The sequence below is a fragment of the Copadichromis virginalis genome, linkage group LG16 (genome assembly GCF_057382275.1).
Source record: "Copadichromis virginalis isolate Kocher_CV1m ecotype Utaka linkage group LG16, C_Virginalis_male_GT1.1, whole genome shotgun sequence".
In the NCBI taxonomy this organism is placed as follows: Eukaryota; Metazoa; Chordata; class Actinopteri; order Cichliformes; family Cichlidae; genus Copadichromis; species Copadichromis virginalis.
In genome coordinates, this window is record NC_140633.1 from 34,974,273 (window position 1) to 34,991,474 (window position 17,202).

The 17,202-nt window shown below is 41.4% G+C and overlaps 1 protein-coding gene across 7 annotated transcripts in view; it reads left to right on the forward strand.

Annotated features, from left to right (window-relative positions):
* Positions 1 to 14,590: 14,590 nt before the first annotated feature.
* tns1b (tensin 1b) overlaps positions 14,591 to 17,202 on the forward strand; it is a 191,391-nt gene continuing 188,779 nt past the window's right edge. For all 7 annotated transcript variants that reach the window (XM_085434574.1, XM_085434578.1, XM_085434581.1 and 4 more), the window contains exon 1: positions 14,591 to 14,819. In XM_085434574.1, the coding sequence (XP_085290700.1) occupies positions 14,721 to 14,819 (99 nt within the window). In that variant the 5' untranslated portion in view covers positions 14,591 to 14,720. The remainder of the gene's footprint in view (positions 14,820 to 17,202) is intronic.

A 17,202-nucleotide genomic window follows, 5' to 3' on the forward strand; every position in this document is an offset into this window, starting at 1 on the left:
AAACGGAGCAAGACACCGAGAGCAAATAACAAGCTACACAAGGCCTTTATGTGTTTTACTCTCGACCAAAACCAGGCAGAGCGTGTATTTGTTTCTTGGGAATTCCGACTGGTTTTTTGTGATCCTGGATCTGAAGTGGTTCTGGATATGGATGGCGAGCCAGACCCTGTGAAAACTCTTGGCGAATCCAAAAGCAGTGTGGCCAGCTGTTCTGGATGCAGGAGTAGAGCTACAGTCTGAATTACTTCGAATCGCAGGATTTCAGATAAGCAAGAGCAAAAACTGCTTACTTCATACGGATTGTTTCTCTGGGAAACTATTGAACTCCCAATATCCTGCTCATCAGGAGTCAGGTCTAAAGAGACTACTTATTTTATTTTATTTTGTTGTTATTTTCAAAAGAGCGCTCTTCTCTGTTGATCTTCTGTTAATTTTCTATGCTGTTTACATTGGATTATTGCACCACTGTAACATTGTAATAAATCTGCCGGCTGTTCAACACTCAATTCTCTCAAATTTATTTTACTCCTCTCGAATCTAGTCTATAAGTTTAACCCTACTATACTAAGCAGGTGTTACATAAAAGTGGCGAGCCAGCCAGGAGGAGTTTGGCTATTTAATGCCTTTAATCCAATCATTGGCACACAGTTGGCAGTTTTATGACAATTTTTGCACATTTTTCCACTGAAGTAACATGGATGTCATTGAACGTGAACGTATCAAGGTACCAAATGCTGTACTAATCAGTGGGTTTTCTGGTACAGAGACTGATGAAGAAGTTGTTAAGTTTTTGCAACACTATGGTTCTATTGCACGAACAGTGAAAATTGCTAGTTCTGACCCTGACTTTAAAGATACAGTTATAGTTGAGTTTGAGTATGGCACAGCCATTGAGTCGATTCAGGGTGAACTACCCTGTCACAGAACAACATCTGACCCAAATGTAGTTCACAGCATCCAACTCTTATCCCCAATTTACAGTGCTAAGCTAACGGCTAGTACTACAGAGTCTTACCTTTCTAATTTAAAGGGTATTGCTAAGGTGAGTGGGGTAGATTATGAGAAAATGCTACTTAGTGAACTTAACAAACTTCAGGCCTCTGCTGGGGAAAGGGAGGGTACAGCCCCCTTTAAGGTCATTTCAGTAGATGACCCAGTCCCTTTAATACCTGGTTCTGTTTTGAGACGACCAAGCAGTGAAACTATCCCACCCACTCTGACCACTGACACCATCAATCCTTCCCTTACTGACAGACCAGCTCCTATTTTGAACCCTGAACACTTGACCACACCTGAAGTCCAGAGGGTCATTGTGGAGCACATTGTCAAAAGTACTGATATGTCCCAATCCTATCCAAGCTCTGTAAAATTCAGGTCCTTTTCTGGAAAAACTCCATGCCCTAATACGGAGGTTGACTATGACACTTGGCGAAGTCATGTTGAGTTTTATCTTGCAGATTCTTCTGTTCCTGAAAGACAAGTAGTACGGAAGATCATTGACAGCCTCTTACCGCCAGCTGCAAACATTGTTAAACAATTGGGTCCCTTGTCCAGCCTCAAAGACTTTTTGAGCTTGCTTGATTCTGCATATGGAACTGTAGATGACGTTGATGAGCTGTTCGCAAAATTCTTGAGTACAAACCAAAATGCTGGCGAAAAACCTTCAGCCTATGTGCACAGGCTGCAGACTACCCTTGACAAAGTTGTAAAAGGGGGAGGAGTCCCAGTTAGTGATTTCGATCGGCAGCTTTTGAAGCAGTTCTGTAGGGGATGCTGGGATGATAACCTAATCGCTAGCCTCCATCTAGAGCAAAAGAAATCCAGTCCACCCTCCTTTTCTGAGCTGCTTTTACTCTTGCGAACAGAGGAAGATAAGCAGGCAGCCAAGTCAACTCGCATGAAGCAGCACTTGGGAATTTCAAAAGTAAAGGTGCAGTCCAATCCTTTAAATGTTTACCCAACCACTGAGTTTCAAGCTGCTGCTGCTACTGACAGCTCCGCTCAAGCATCTGCCAAGAAACTGCAAAAACAAATTGCTCAACTGCAAGAACAGTTAAGTTCCTTAAAAGCTTCAATGGAAACCATGGTTGCAAAGAAACCTCAGGCAAAGTTCCCAAAAGCTGTAAAGAAACAGCAGCTAAAGGAGGCACAAACACAGAACTCTCCGTTGAAAAATGAAGGCTTTGGCAAAAACAAAAAGCCTCACCCATGGTTCTGCTTTAACTGTGGCGAGGATGGCCATATAGCTCCCTCTTGTGACAATGAGCCGAATCCCAGTACTGTTGAAGCCAAGCGGAAAGAGCTAAGGGTAAAACAAAAAGCTTGGGAAGACCAATGTGACTCTGATTTAAACTAGTTCCTGTTTCAGTTGAGGGACAAACTGGAACTAGAAGCGACAAAAGTCCCACTCAAAACCGCCCAACAAAAAAGTGTTGTGCACAAACAAGTATGCGTCATTCCAGCTTTCCAAAGGGCTTAATTGGCAAGAAGTGCACAGCTAATGTCAACATAGCTGGAGTGAGTTGCAATTCTTTGTTAGACTCTGGGTCGCAAGTAACGACTATTTCACACTCATTTTACCAGAGACATTTGTCTGATCTTCCCATCCAGCCAATCAGTGACTTAGATGTTGAGGGTGCAAATGGACAAGTTGTACCTTATCTAGGGTATGTAGAAGTTCCAATTGGCTTTCCAAAGGAGTTTGTTGAGTCTGAGCCCCAAATTTCTACATTAGCTCTCATTGTCCCTGATTTACGTTCCAGCACAGACTTACCAGTTTTAATTGGTACAAATGCCCTTGATGTTTTATATGAGGAACACTGTAGGGATACTCCTATTTCATCAGCTGTCTATGGCTATAGTCAGATTTTAAAAATCCTTGAACATAGACATGAAACAAAAAGCACAGGAAAGCTTGGACTAATGACACTGAGGGGCAACACACCTTACGTAATACCAGCTCATGAAAGGGTTTGCCTAGAGAGTTACGCCCACCTAAATTCACCAACCACTGACAGATGGGCAGTTGTAGAGCAGCCAACTTCCTCAGCCCTTCCGGGAGGAATCTTTGTCGATTGCTGCCTTATCACAGTGCCACGTCAAAGTCCTTACAAGCATCCTATTTGGATCAGAAACGAAACCGATCATGACATCATCCTTCCTGGCAACTGCGTTCTTGCTGAACTACACATTGCAGACCAAGTCCTTGAAACTCAAACCACGTCGAGTGCAAACTCTGCAGGCTGTTGCAGCCTGTCGGCAGACTCATGTTCATTACCCAGTGACCAGTTGACCTTTGATTTTGGCGATTCACCTCTGCCCAAGGAATGGGAAAGTCGGGTCACGCAGAGTCTTAGTGCCTACCGTGACGTTTTTGCATGCCACGATCTCGACTTTGGCCATGCCACTAAAGTTAAGCATAAGATCAAGCTTAAAGACGAAACGCCTATAAAACAGAGATCGCGGCCCATTCATCCAAATGACTACGAAGCAGTCAGGAAACACCTTAAAATGCTTCTCGATGCTGGGGTAATAAGACAGTCAGAATCTCCCTTCTCATTCCCCATCGTTGTAGTCAAGAAAAAGAATGGTGAGGTACGCCTCTGTGTGGATTACCGCAAGCTTAATGTGCAAACGGTAAAAGATGCTTACGCGTTGCCAAACCTCGAAGAGACCTTCTCCGCCCTATCTGGTTCAAACTGGTTTTCTGTCATGGACTTGAAGTCAGGCTATTACCAGATAGAGATGGAGGAGGAGGATAAAGCCAAAACAGCCTTCGTATGCCCACTGGGGTTTTATGAGTTCAATCGAATGCCCCAAGGCATCACAAATGCTCCCAGCACCTTTCAGAGGTTAATGGAGAGGTGTATGGGAGACATTAATCTCAAGGAGGTACTCGTCTTCCTAGACGATTTGATTGTTTTCTCAGACTCCCTCGAGCAACATGAACAGAGGCTAAAGCATGTTTTGGACCGTCTTCGTGAATATGGCTTAAAGTTGTCCCCGAAAAAATGTCGCTTTTTCCAGACATCAGTTAAATATTTGGGCCATATTGTCTCCAAAAATGGTGTGCAGACTGATCCTGAAAAGGTTGCTGCTATCAAGACCTGGCCAGTGCCACAAAACTTGAAACAGCTGAAGTCATTTTTAGGGTTCACAGGCTATTATCGTCGATTTGTTAAGGACTATTCAAAGATAGTCCGGCCCTTAAACGATCTCACATGTGGCTATCCACCTCTCAGAAAAGGCCAGAAACAAACAGGCACTTCTAAATATCTCAATCCTCGAGAACCCTTTGCAGACAGATGGACACCTGTTTGTCAGTCAGCCTTTGAATGCATTAAGGAGAAGTTAACATCATCCCCTGTATTGGGGTTTGCAGATCCAAAGCTCCAATATGCTCTGCACACTGACGCTAGTACCACGGGCCTGGGTGCCGCTCTTTATCAGGAGCAGGATGGTAAAATGCGCGTCATTGCCTATGCTAGTAGGGGATTGACACCAAGCGAGACCAGATATCCAGCTCATAAGCTAGAATTTCTAGCTCTGAAATGGTCCATTGTCGAAAAATTCCATGATTACCTTTACGGTAACGAGTTCATCGTTGTAACGGATAACAACCCGCTTACATATATTCTGACCACGGCAAAACTTGACGCAGCGAGTTATCGCTGGTTAGCAGCGTTGTCTACCTTCAACTTCCAAATCAAATACAGAGCTGGGAAGGCTAACCAGGATGCCGACGGCCTATCACGGAGGCCTCATCAAACTCTGGCTGCAGATAGTGTGACATTGGAAGAGGAAAACAGGATTCAACAACTCACCTCACGCCTTCTCGGATCCCTTCCAAGCTCTAACAGTGTATGCCCTGACACTGTAGCAGCTATATGTAATAAGCATCTTCTCAATGAGAACAGTGAGAACTCACCTTGTGTCATTCTGGTTGAGTCCTTGGCTATGAGTGCTGATGTCATTCCTGATGCATACAGTGATGCTGAAACATCTGGTCAAGTAGCTGCTCCCTTGTTTTCTGAGCATGAGCTTAAAGAACACCAAAGATCTGACCCAAGCATAAACCACGTCATTCAGTTACTAGAATCTGGTGCTGATGTTCCATGCGAAAACAGGTCTGAAACATTTGACATAAAACTGATGCTCAGAGAATGGAAACGTTTTGAAATGAGAAATGGCCTTCTGTATAGGAAACGACAGTGTGACTCAGTTACAACTTACCAGCTTGTACTCCCTGTCTCTCTTAGGTCTACTGTTCTCAAGCTGCTCCATGATGATATGGGTCATATGGGGTGGGAGAGGACTCATGATCTAGTGAGGGCAAGATTTTATTGGCCTAAGATGGGTGCTGATATTGAGACTAAAATAAAGAACTGTGGTCGTTGTGTTAGAAGGAAGTCCTTGCCTGAAAAAGCAGCACCACTGGTTAACATCAAAACCACACGCCCAATGGAATTGGTGTGTATGGACTTTCTTTCTATTGAACCCGACAGTAAGAGTACCAAAGACGTGTTGGTCATCACAGATCATTTCACGAAATATGCAGTGGCCTTGCCCACCCGAGACCAAAAGGCAACCACTGTGGCCAAAAACCTTTGGGAAAACTTTTTAGTTCACTATGGGTTCCCCAAACGCCTCCATAGTGACCAGGGGAGGGATTTTGAGTCACATGTGATTAGGGAATTGTGCTCAACCACAGGCATTAAAAAAGTAAGGACCAGTCCTTATCACCCGAGAGGTAACCCCGTTGAGCGATTCAATCGCACCCTGCTTGGTATGCTGGGCACTCTGAAGGATGAGCAAAAGATTCATTGGCGTGATTTTGTCAAGCCTCTTACCCACGCCTACAACTGTTCAAAGAGTGAGGTTACCGGGTTTAGCCCTTACGAGCTAATGTTTGGTCGAAAACCCAAGCTACCAGTCGACCTTGCCTTTGGGTTGCCAGTTACAGGGGACTCACCAACATCCCATTCCCAGTATGTGCGCAATCTGAAAGCTAGGCTTGAGGAAAGTTACCAGATTGCACTCGAAAACTCCAAGAGAGTTGCTGAGCGAAACAAGAACAGGTTTGATAAAAAAGTCAGAGAGTCCACACTTCAAGCTGGGGACAGAGTCTTAGTCAAGAACGTTCGTTTGCGCAGTAAACACAAACTTGGCGATAAATGGGAACACATGGTGTACCGTGTTGTTAAGAAACTGGAAAATGTTCCTGTGTATGTGGTCCAACCGGAGAAGGGTGGTGGTCCGAGCAGGACTCTTCATCGAGACCTTTTACTTGCATGTGGTGATCTCTCAGACATTGAGGATGAGGTTGAGACAAAGCCCAAACCTCCACGTCGACCTAAGACTCGGCAGAGCCCTTCTGAACCTAAAGATACAGAAATGTCAGAGTCTGAGGAGGAGTATGAATGCATTTTAGGTCATCCCTCAATCCAAACCGAGACGTTTATCAGGATTTGTGACCAAACTCAAAACCATTCCAATGTGCAAAATGAGACAACAAGCTCCGAAATTCAAAATGATCCATGTACGCTCGAAAGTGACAACTCTTTGCTTCAACCAATAGAGACAATCTCGGACAAGAATGACCATGGACAGGGAAATCAAACTGAACCTGAACTGCTGAATGAGGAATCTCACTCTAACATCATGGGAGAGAATCATAATGTCCAAGTTCCAGGAGAACCAGATGTTGAGATAGAAAACACAGAGCATAGTGAAAATATCACTGACCAACATGCTGAACAAACACCTGAAATAACTCCTGAAACACCTCAAGTGAGAAAATCTGAGAGATTAAAGCGACCCCCAGGACGGTTTCATTACCCCCAGTTGGGTCAACCCCTTATATCCTTTGCACAACGATTTCTGGATAACTTTAACCAAGCTCTTGAGTCGTTTAGTAGCTATGAAAACACTCAAATCTATGATGTTTAGATACATTTTAAGTACATGAAGGCACTCGTGTTTATTCAAAGGGGGAGGGTGTAACCCCTATAGACATGGTTACTAGTATTTTCTTGTTTTTACCTGGTATTATTATTTCCGACACCCCTTGAACACACTTTGATTTTCCGTAGTTCAGTGAATGCAACAAAAGCACGTTGCTGCATTAAGCTAGGCAAAACGGAGCAAGACACCGAGAGCAAATAACAAGCTACACAAGGCCTTTATGTGTTTTACTCTCGACCAAAACCAGGCAGAGCGTGTATTTGTTTCTTGGGAATTCCGACTGGTTTTTTGTGATCCTGGATCTGAAGTGGTTCTGGATATGGATGGCGAGCCAGACCCTGTGAAAACTCTTGGCGAATCCAAAAGCAGTGTGGCCAGCTGTTCTGGATGCAGGAGTAGAGCTACAGTCTGAATTACTTCGAATCGCAGGATTTCAGATAAGCAAGAGCAAAAACTGCTTACTTCATACGGATTGTTTCTCTGGGAAACTATTGAACTCCCAATATCCTGCTCATCAGGAGTCAGGTCTAAAGAGACTACTTATTTTATTTTATTTTGTTGTTATTTTCAAAAGAGCGCTCTTCTCTGTTGATCTTCTGTTAATTTTCTATGCTGTTTACATTGGATTATTGCACCACTGTAACATTGTAATAAATCTGCCGGCTGTTCAACACTCAATTCTCTCAAATTTATTTTACTCCTCTCGAATCTAGTCTATAAGTTTAACCCTACTATACTAAGCAGGTGTTACATATGTACTGCAGCAGTCAGCTTATAGTTCTGTATATCCATCCTCTCATAATCTCTTAGTGTACTTAGTGATATAATAATAATTCTTTATTTAAAACAGACAGTGCAGTTTAACATAGTCCAAGTATAAAACATAAAACTGATGTGCTGCACATAACATTACAGCTATAGCTAATTTTCAACAATTGTCCCTTGTTGGGCTTACATTCACAATACACAGAGTTAAAACATACATTTTCATGAAACCAAAATACACCATGAATACAGCTACAATTAACAGACAATGTAAAAACAAACAAACAAACCCCACAAAAAAAAGATTAATTGAAATCACTACAGCTCTGATTTCCCTTTAACTAACTTTTAACCTTCAATGTAAAGGAACTAACATCTGTAATCAATTTGATATCAGATGGAAGTGTGTTCCACAGATGGCAAGCCTTTATGGAAAACGCTGATTGTCCAAATTTAGATCTGCGATATGATATTTTGCGGTTGCCATTCACTATACTCCTAGTAATGCGATTACTATCTTGTCTTTGGATGTATCTATTAGACACTCTGGGACCAGCCTATTTATACACTTGAAGGGTAATTTAAGACAACACAAGTGATTGAAGCTCCTAAACTAAGTCAATTATATTTCTTTAAAATGTGACAATGATTCCACCAAACAGATTTTTTATCCATTATTTTCAAAGATTGATTATATAAGGATGCTGAACTGTAGATGGTGCTGCTTGAGTCCAAACTGTCATAAAATATGAAAAATGAGAGAATATCATGGAATGTGTGGAGATCAGAGAAATACTTTACTGCTATTGTTCATGGTCATCATCATTATCATTGCATTAATAACATAATCTACAGCATTGATATTGTATTCAGATGTTTAAACATATTGGCACCCAATTAGCCTTTATTACAGGTGCAGTTATAACCACTTTAAACTGTTGAGTTAAATCGATAATCTTAAATGCTTTGGAATGCTTTTCATAATCTTAAATGTTTATATGTAGATTACATTGCATTATAAAAGAAAGGCCTAACTCTGAGTACACTCTGTGCCAAAGTAGACAGGAAGCGCAGGCTTTTGCAGAGCGTGCTTGTGAAAGTGAAACTAAAGCAGAGTCTAAGTGTAAGTTACTTTGAGGAGCTGTTGGGAGGATGCTATTTGACTAACCAGGTTATTCATTGTTGTCTTTTATTCATTTATATCTTTTGATTAAGCTTTTAGTAGAGGTTCTTGATTAAAAAATTTATTCAACATGTTACAGATATAGTTTCAGTTAGGTTATTACACATAAGGATGAGCCTCTGGTCTGGTGGAAAGGTTACAAGGTTTAGCTGGTGAGGTGAGAGGTGAAACTGAGTGCATTTCAGGTTGACACATACACACCCACACACACACACACACACACACAGTAGATAGACTCATTTTTAGGTGAGAGGTTAATCATATTTTGCTTGTGACTGCAAAATTGTGCCTACAAAAGAACAGTTTGTTGCAGAACTGCTGCTGATGTTCCAGACGATAAGCGAGCGTCCGGCAGCGACAGGAAGACACCTGGCATGGAGACGAGGCGATGTTGCTTTTTCAAACTGTGTTAAAAGTCATTGTGGTTTTGAAACTTATGCATGTGATGACGCATGAGGGGGCGTCATAAATTTCCCTGATGATATAAAAACAACTGATTGTGTATTGTTCGAGTGAGATCGATGCTGTCTGCGTACAGTGTTCATCTCCCACACGTGTGTTCATTAAACTCATCGTTTGACTCCACCCGGCCGGATCAGTGTTGTTATTTGGATTTCCTCCTGTATCCCTCCTCAATATTTGAACCCTTAACAAATGCATAAATAACTGAGGTGCTGAAGTGGGTATGTAATGCCGAGTTAACTTAAGACAAGTCAGATTAACCTTAACCATCTTTGAAATCTTCTTTACATGCTTATCAAATTTGAGATGTAAATCTAAAATTATTCCTAAAAACTTAAAATCTTTAACCTCCTTTATTTTTTCATTCCTTTACGTGATTTGAAAATCATCAGATGAGCTTTTTCTAATAGAAAAACACATCTAAACTGTTTTTTTTTAATCAATTCAATAAAAGATGATTATTGTATATACATATAATGCAATGTATGACAGGTTTTATCCATCTGTGCAGTTTATTTAGTTTATTCAGTTATTGTCCTTGTCAGAGTTGAGCTGGGGAATGGGGGACAGGAGGCTATCCCAGCTACCACAGGGTGAGAGGCAGGGTACATCTTGGAGACATCGCCAGTCTGTTGCAGGGCTAACACAGAGAATCCAACAACCATTCATGCTCACATTCACACCTATGAGCAATTTAGAATCACCAGTCACCTTAACCCCACCAACTGAATGCCATTGGACTGTTGAAGGAAGCTGGAGTACCCAGAGAGAACCCACGCAAACACAGAGAGAACCCACGCAAACACAGGGAGAACATGCAACTCCACACAGAAAGGACTCCAGCCTGATGGTAGAGTCGAACTCAGGACCTTTTTTTGCTGTGAGGCAACAGTGCTAACTTCATGAAAACCTTTAACTGAGTTAACACTTTTTGAAGGAAACTAAAATGGCTACAACATTTTCTTTGTTAGAAGTTTGGAGAAAAAGGAGCAGCATGTGCTGGAAAGTGGGACAAGACAAAAAGAAAGTGAGCATGAGAGAGAGACAGAGAAAGAAAAAACGCTTTTTAATCTCTATATCACCTTGTACCTAAGCCACATGTCTGAAAGTATGTTATGAAACCCATGGTACACTCAAAAGACTGAATGAGGTGAATTGTTCAGTTTCTGTTAATTGTTTATCTTCATTTTACTCAAATTATATATCTTTGTTAAGGTAAAATGTTTTTCTGATAAAGTCTATGTAATTGTGTCTGTTATTATCTGCACAGTGTACTAATGTGTTAATTTATATGTTACGTGATCAAGCAAGTGAATTAGGATTGCTATATAAGGAAAGTGTTAAGCCTGATCTTAAAAGTAGAGATAGTGTCTGTCTTCTGAATCCAAACTGGAAGCTGGTTCTATAGAAGAGGGGCCTGAAAACTGAAGGCTCTGCCTCCCATTCTACTTTCAAATACTCTAGGAACAACAAGTAAGCCTGCAATGCAAGAGTGAAGTGCTCTAATGGGGTGATATGGTACTATAAGGTAATTAAGATAAGATGGGGACTGATTGTTCAAGAACTTGTGTGTTAGAAGCAGGATTTTAGATTGGATTCTGAATTTAACAGGGAACCAGTGAAGAGAAGCCGGTATGGGAGAAATATGTTCTCTCTTCCTAATCCCTGTCAGGACTCTAGCTGCAGCATGTTGGATCAGCTGAAGGCTTTTCATAGATAGGCTTTATTATTGAGTCAAAAAATACTGGTTGAGTTGTAGTGTTAAATGGAAGCAATTAATTGGCTTTTTCTAACGGGGAAATCTGAAGGTATAACATTTTCGGCATTGTTACTGAAGATACAAGAGAAGGTAGGTACAGATTATAAAAAGAAAAAAAGTGTGCTTCTTCTTCTCGTGCATCGATCGGAGTCTCGGTTTTTATTGAAGTGTTGTCAGCTTTGGCTTTATCTGCCACCCTGTCCATAGCATTCGCCTCTGTCATACCAATCGTCTGCATGTTCTCCATATCTACGCCTCCTGCCACTGACTCCAAACCATACGTTGTGGCAGGTCTCCCTACCATGTTGCAAACTTTCCCTTTCACTCCTTTCCACCCACTCCACCCTGCCTGCACTCTCTTCTTCACCTCTCCTGTGCATCGCCCGTTGCTTTGGATGGTTGACCCCAGGTACTTAAACTTGTTCACCTTCAGTATTTCTGCTCCTTGCATCCTCACGGTTACATCTTGGGGGTAATCCAGCTCATTTACGTTCAGCGTGGATGCTGTCAAGGTCCTGGACCTCTTATATTTCTGTATGTCCGTCCTCTCATAGTCTATTAGTGTCCTCAGTAATATGTTTTAGTACTTCTGGTAATCTGGTTTTCATGTTGTTGCTTCCTTAGTTTCAGGGTCTAAAACCGCTGTCGGTTCTTATCGAAGTTCACCGAGATTCACCATCTTTCCTGAACATAAATCGATTTCTGTGGCAGGTAAAAGATTCAGGAAAGAGACTGGGTGCAGGAAATAACTGCTTGAAGTTTGTGCGGCTTTCCCATCGTTATTTTCAAGTACATTACGTGACATATACACTTACAAGACAATAAACCGACTTTGAAATGATGTAACAGTCTCACACAGCGTTACACAGGATAGTGTCCAGGAATAGAAGAAAGTTATGGAGGATAGCTGTGCAGCTTTGTAAGTATTTTTGTATCCAATAGAAAGACAGGTTAAAGAAAGGTTAAAAGCGGGCAGCTCTGTTGACTCTGGTCACTACTTTACAAATGATCCAGCAGGGGGAAGCATCATTGCATGAAAAGCCCTTTAACCTCACTTGACTACATACCCCAGAGATTCATTCACTCTGCAAACTCCTCACACCAGGGTTGAAGAACTAAAACTGAAGCGCTTGAAGGATTTTATGGATTTGAGAAATGCAAATCTTTTGTCTCAGTTACAAAGTTACAAATTAAAATACAGCACACTGGAAGATTGTATTGCTTGTTTTGCACTTAGTGTTCAACCAGCAATCAAAAAATCCATGTAATGAGCTAAAAAACTAAAACTTAAATTCTAATAGTAAAATTAATATTTCACAGGATTTCTTTTTAACTTTCATTGACTGTCTCCTGATATTTTTTACTCTATTGTGCTACTTAATAGCAGGATAGTATACTCAAAGCAACTAATTTTATACTTAAAGTACATATTGTGCAGAATCATCTACATTTCATAACTGAATGCACAGAGTATCAATTTAATGTTGCAACAGGACATGACTTTGATTACTTCTTTACTGCCAGGTAATTTTAAATAATGCAATTAAATTAAAGCTATAAAGTAAATGGTATGAAGTACAATATCTAATCAGCTACACTACATAATATTTTTAACATAACCTGGAGAAATCTGTGCATAAGGAGGGCTGAAAATCACTATTGGATGCCTCATGGAGCACTGCACTGCATCAAAACAGCCATAAACACTTGCACAAACCACTGTCCGTGAAAACAGTTCACTACGCTGTTCACAAATGCAGGTTAAAGCTCTATCATTCAAAGATGATAGAAAGGTACCACCAATGCTAAAAGGTATGCAGAGCTTTTAGAGGAACATACATTTGGATCCAGACGCATATTTCAATAAGACAATGCTTAATCAAATACTGCAGCTCTTCTAGCAGCATGGCTTCATAGTAGAAGAGTCTGGGTGCTGAACTGACCTGTCTGCAGTTCAGAGCTTTGAACAGCTGTGAACATTTGAAGGATCATGACATGAAACATGCGACAAAGCTGAACCAGGACTGTTGAGCAGCTATGGTCCTCTACCTGACAAGAATGAGACAACATTCATCTCCCAAAAAGTCCTTCAGCTGCTCTCCTCAGTTCCCATATTTTTGCAGACTGTAGTTCAAAAAAGAGGGGATGCTACACGATGGGAAACATGGCGCTGTCCCAACTTTTATGAGATGTGCTGCTTTCTCGGTTTCAACATTTAGTATGTTCTATTGTCAATAAAATATGGGTTTAAGAGATTTATAGAACATTACATTCTGTTTTTAATGTACATTTTACACAGTGACTCACAACGTTTTTCAGGAACTGGGGTTGTACTAAATAAAGCACATGTACATTAAAACCAGGTAATTATATTTCAGGGGGTGTGGTACTATCTTATTACAGTGAACTAAAACAGAACTTAAAAGTATGTGTGAAACTTTTCTTTAAATTTAAACTTCCTTAAAAGTACAAATGAAAATAAACAGGAAACATCCTTAGTTTTTGTCAGTCTGGTCAAATTTTCCAACATAACCAGCCTCAGGAGGCGTTACTGAGACTTTATAACAGCTGACACACTGTCTTATCAATATTGTTATTCTGCAGTTGTAGTATAATAGATAGTAAGTTAGATACTTTGATCCCACAGGGGAAAGTTTTGTGTTACAGTAGCATGATAAAGAGTAAAAATAGAACAGTCTACAATACACAACAATAAACAACAAGGTTAAAATAAAAGTGCCACACACAGGACCTCATACTATGAGATAGTGCAGGAATTTATGTATTTACAACAGTGATAAAAAAAAAACAAGGAAAGTATAATTGAAGTTAAGTGAAACAGTTAAAGTAAGACTGACATTGTGTAAGAAGGATGTGCAACTTGTATTATTAAATAATATGCATGCTTTAAATCTATAGTGTAAAACAAGCTGCATGCCAGTATAATACTAAAACATGTCCTGGCAGGTGTGTTCACCTGTCACAGGATGCAGCGTCATCCCTTTTTAAATACACATTAAAGAATATGTCAAACACTGGAACTCATTAAAAGAAACAAAAAAAAGCAGTGGAATAAGTTTGGGCCTGTACCACCTGATGCCGCCAATCTCTGGACACACCCCTGCACATGTTTACCTGGAGGTCAGATAATTACCCCGGGGAAGGCGGAGGGAGAGCATTTGTGTGGATTGTACCTGTTAGGACAGAAATGGACGTGTTTCAGTCTTTACAGTAATGTAACACAGCTAGTGTGTACTGTCCGAATAAATGAAGTGAAGAGAGAGAGCGAGAGAGGGAGGAACACCTCCAGTGTTTAAGGCTACCTGTTCGTCCTCCACAGTCTGCAGTGGGAAGCGCTCAGTCTGCGCGTGCGGGCGAAAACAAGTGCGACAAACTCCTGGAAACTTCTCCGCGCCCCAAACAGCGCACAGTGATGCCGCACAGACTGCGCCGATTCACGATGCGTTTAAGCGGAATGAAGCAGTAATTAGTGCGCCTACAGCTGCAGCAGTGGCGTGAGAGAACAAGGGCACCGAGTGCTGGGAGTCTTTGAATGGGTTTGGACGTGTGCGCTCTGGCTTTGCTCGGATGGGATGCTCGGTGAGCTTCATCTGCTGTGAAGAGGACTTTCTGCAAATGCCTGTTTACCACCATGGGGAGGAGAAGAAGAAAGGAAGCCCGAAGAAGGTAAGGAGAAGTTGCCAGAAGGGGGGAAACGCACGGGTGGCCAATGTGCGCAGACACGAGTGGGCGTCCAATTTTAGCAAAAGAACAGACAGGGCTTGCCTGCGTGTTTGTTCAGGTTGTTTTCGCTGCAGGCTCGGTTTGTTTATTTGCTTACGCGTGTGTGTATGTGTGTGTAGTACATAAGCCAGATGACTTTCTTTATGTAGGACATCAGATAAGACTTATCGACCTTTGGTTCCGCTTGCTAAAGTCGATTGCAGGCAACATCAGATTCTCTCCAGCAATAAGTCACCCAGTGAGAGCAGGATATATCCAGTGCTCCTTAAATGAACAAGAAACAGCCTGTTCACGAGCATCAATCCAGGTTTAGTGTGCGTCTAATTCCTGCGTTGACATTAGGCATTCAAACACTGCTCCTGGGAGGAAATGAGGTAAACCATTCACTACAATGGATGCCAAGGGCAACTCTGAAAAGTCCAAGTTCAGTCATGCTTTTAGTCCATGACAAAAACACGCATCAAAGGAGCTACCTGTGGTGATGTCATGGAAATAATTTACATTTTCTTTCTCTTACCCTCCGCTGCTGTGTCTGCGGTGGTGGAGCCTTCAGAGTAGCTCAGTAAAGGGTCAAGTTTAAATCACAAGTTAGCGTGGCTGTGACCTGTGCCACATCAACACTTTTAGATATGTTTGAGCCAGTCTTTCAGCCGCTCTGAGAAGATAAACTACCCACCTCTCAGCACCTCTCTGACAGGAAAATCAACTTTGAGCTGTAGGCTCTCTTTGAAGATCAGTCCCGATGCCAAACTGCAGCTGCGAACAGCCTCCGGTTGGTTTGGTGTACTTTAGAGGTAATCAGGAAGTTTTCCAAAGTCTGACCCCCCAAAAGTTAATATGGTTTTAGGCTCTCTGCTTAGAATGAGCTATAGTGCTGTGCAAAAGTCATAAGCCACCCATCATTTCTTCTAGGCTTTCTGAAGGGTTTTCAAAGTTTTTCTTTGGACACTGGCTGTGACTCTTTTTTCAGTCCAGTCTTTGTACCTGATCATTCTCAGAGGAATTTTTTAAGGTCATTCATAAACTACTGTATGTGTGAAGTTAATCTTGAGTCTAACTTATCATACTTTTAGCGTGATGAAAATAATCTGATACAGCTTTTGCACTTATGATACATTTTAGTTACTTTCAAGATCCCATGCCCGTGTCAGCCTCTTTATTTGCATTTTCTTCCCTTTTCTAATCTTTTTCTGCTGTGATCAGATATTTCTAACCTGTAGCCCTACAGATAAGCTCAAAAGGTGCTTCTTGCTCCAAGGGTGGGAGTTATTTAACAGTCTTTTCCCTCTTTCTTTGTATTTGTTCATAAATTTTGCGTTTCTGCAATCAGAATCTGGCAAATCAAGACCTCTGTGCTCTCTTGTGATCACATTGTGATGCACATTCTTATACCCCTGTGCAGCCTGCAGATGTGTGGATAAATGCATGCTTGTGCCGGTATGATACACACTGCTTCTTTCTCGACCTCCCGAAGCGCTGCTGGCAACTGTTTACATCAGCCTGTGTTTCTAAAACCTTTGTTGTGGCTCATGTGTCGGGTCTCAACATGAATTGTATGATGTCCTGGATCCATAGAGTGGAGACAAAATTTTAAGTTTATTGAGAAAATCAATTAAAAGGAACAAATAACGTTGCGTGGAGGTATTCTGCTTCTGCAGGGCCTGCTGGCTGAGTGAGATGTTCAAAGGGTCATTTAAGGCTTTGCTAGGTGCCATTGATGGTAAGAAGCAGTTCCAGTTTCGCTGGAAAAACAACCAACTTAGATATCTTTCCACTCTGGTCCTTAGAGCCTCCCACTGTCTGAGAAGCCTCTGTTTAAATGATGGTGCGAGTTTTTCTACTTTAAATGTATATATTTTGATTATGTCCAGTGCACCAGCTTTGGCCCAGTTCCGTTTCGGCTTTTACAATATGTCTAATATGTTCGCAGTCGTTATCATTACTTTCTTTCTTCTTGGTTTTTATTGCTAAGGTATCTTATGTGCTTTTCTAAAATGTCATGAAAGTTTACAAACCTGAACTTAATTTCCATGAATGCTGTTTCATTTTGTTTTGGCTTCTAACAAAGTGAATAATTCCGCTCATCTCATACTTGCTGTTGTGTGGCGTTTCCTGAGTATCTGAGAGGGTTTTGGGGCCAGACTGGATTTGACGTGTGTATTTCTACACACTTTTGCTCAAATTAAGCATTTAGATGTAGGTTCCCCAACATTGAGTGCTGTTTAAAGCCAACTAGCTTTAAGTAGAAGTGGCTGATAAGGTCCTCCAGCTCCATGTTTGCTCTGCTGCGTGTTTACTAACCACACTTCGAAGTGAAAGCAGATGT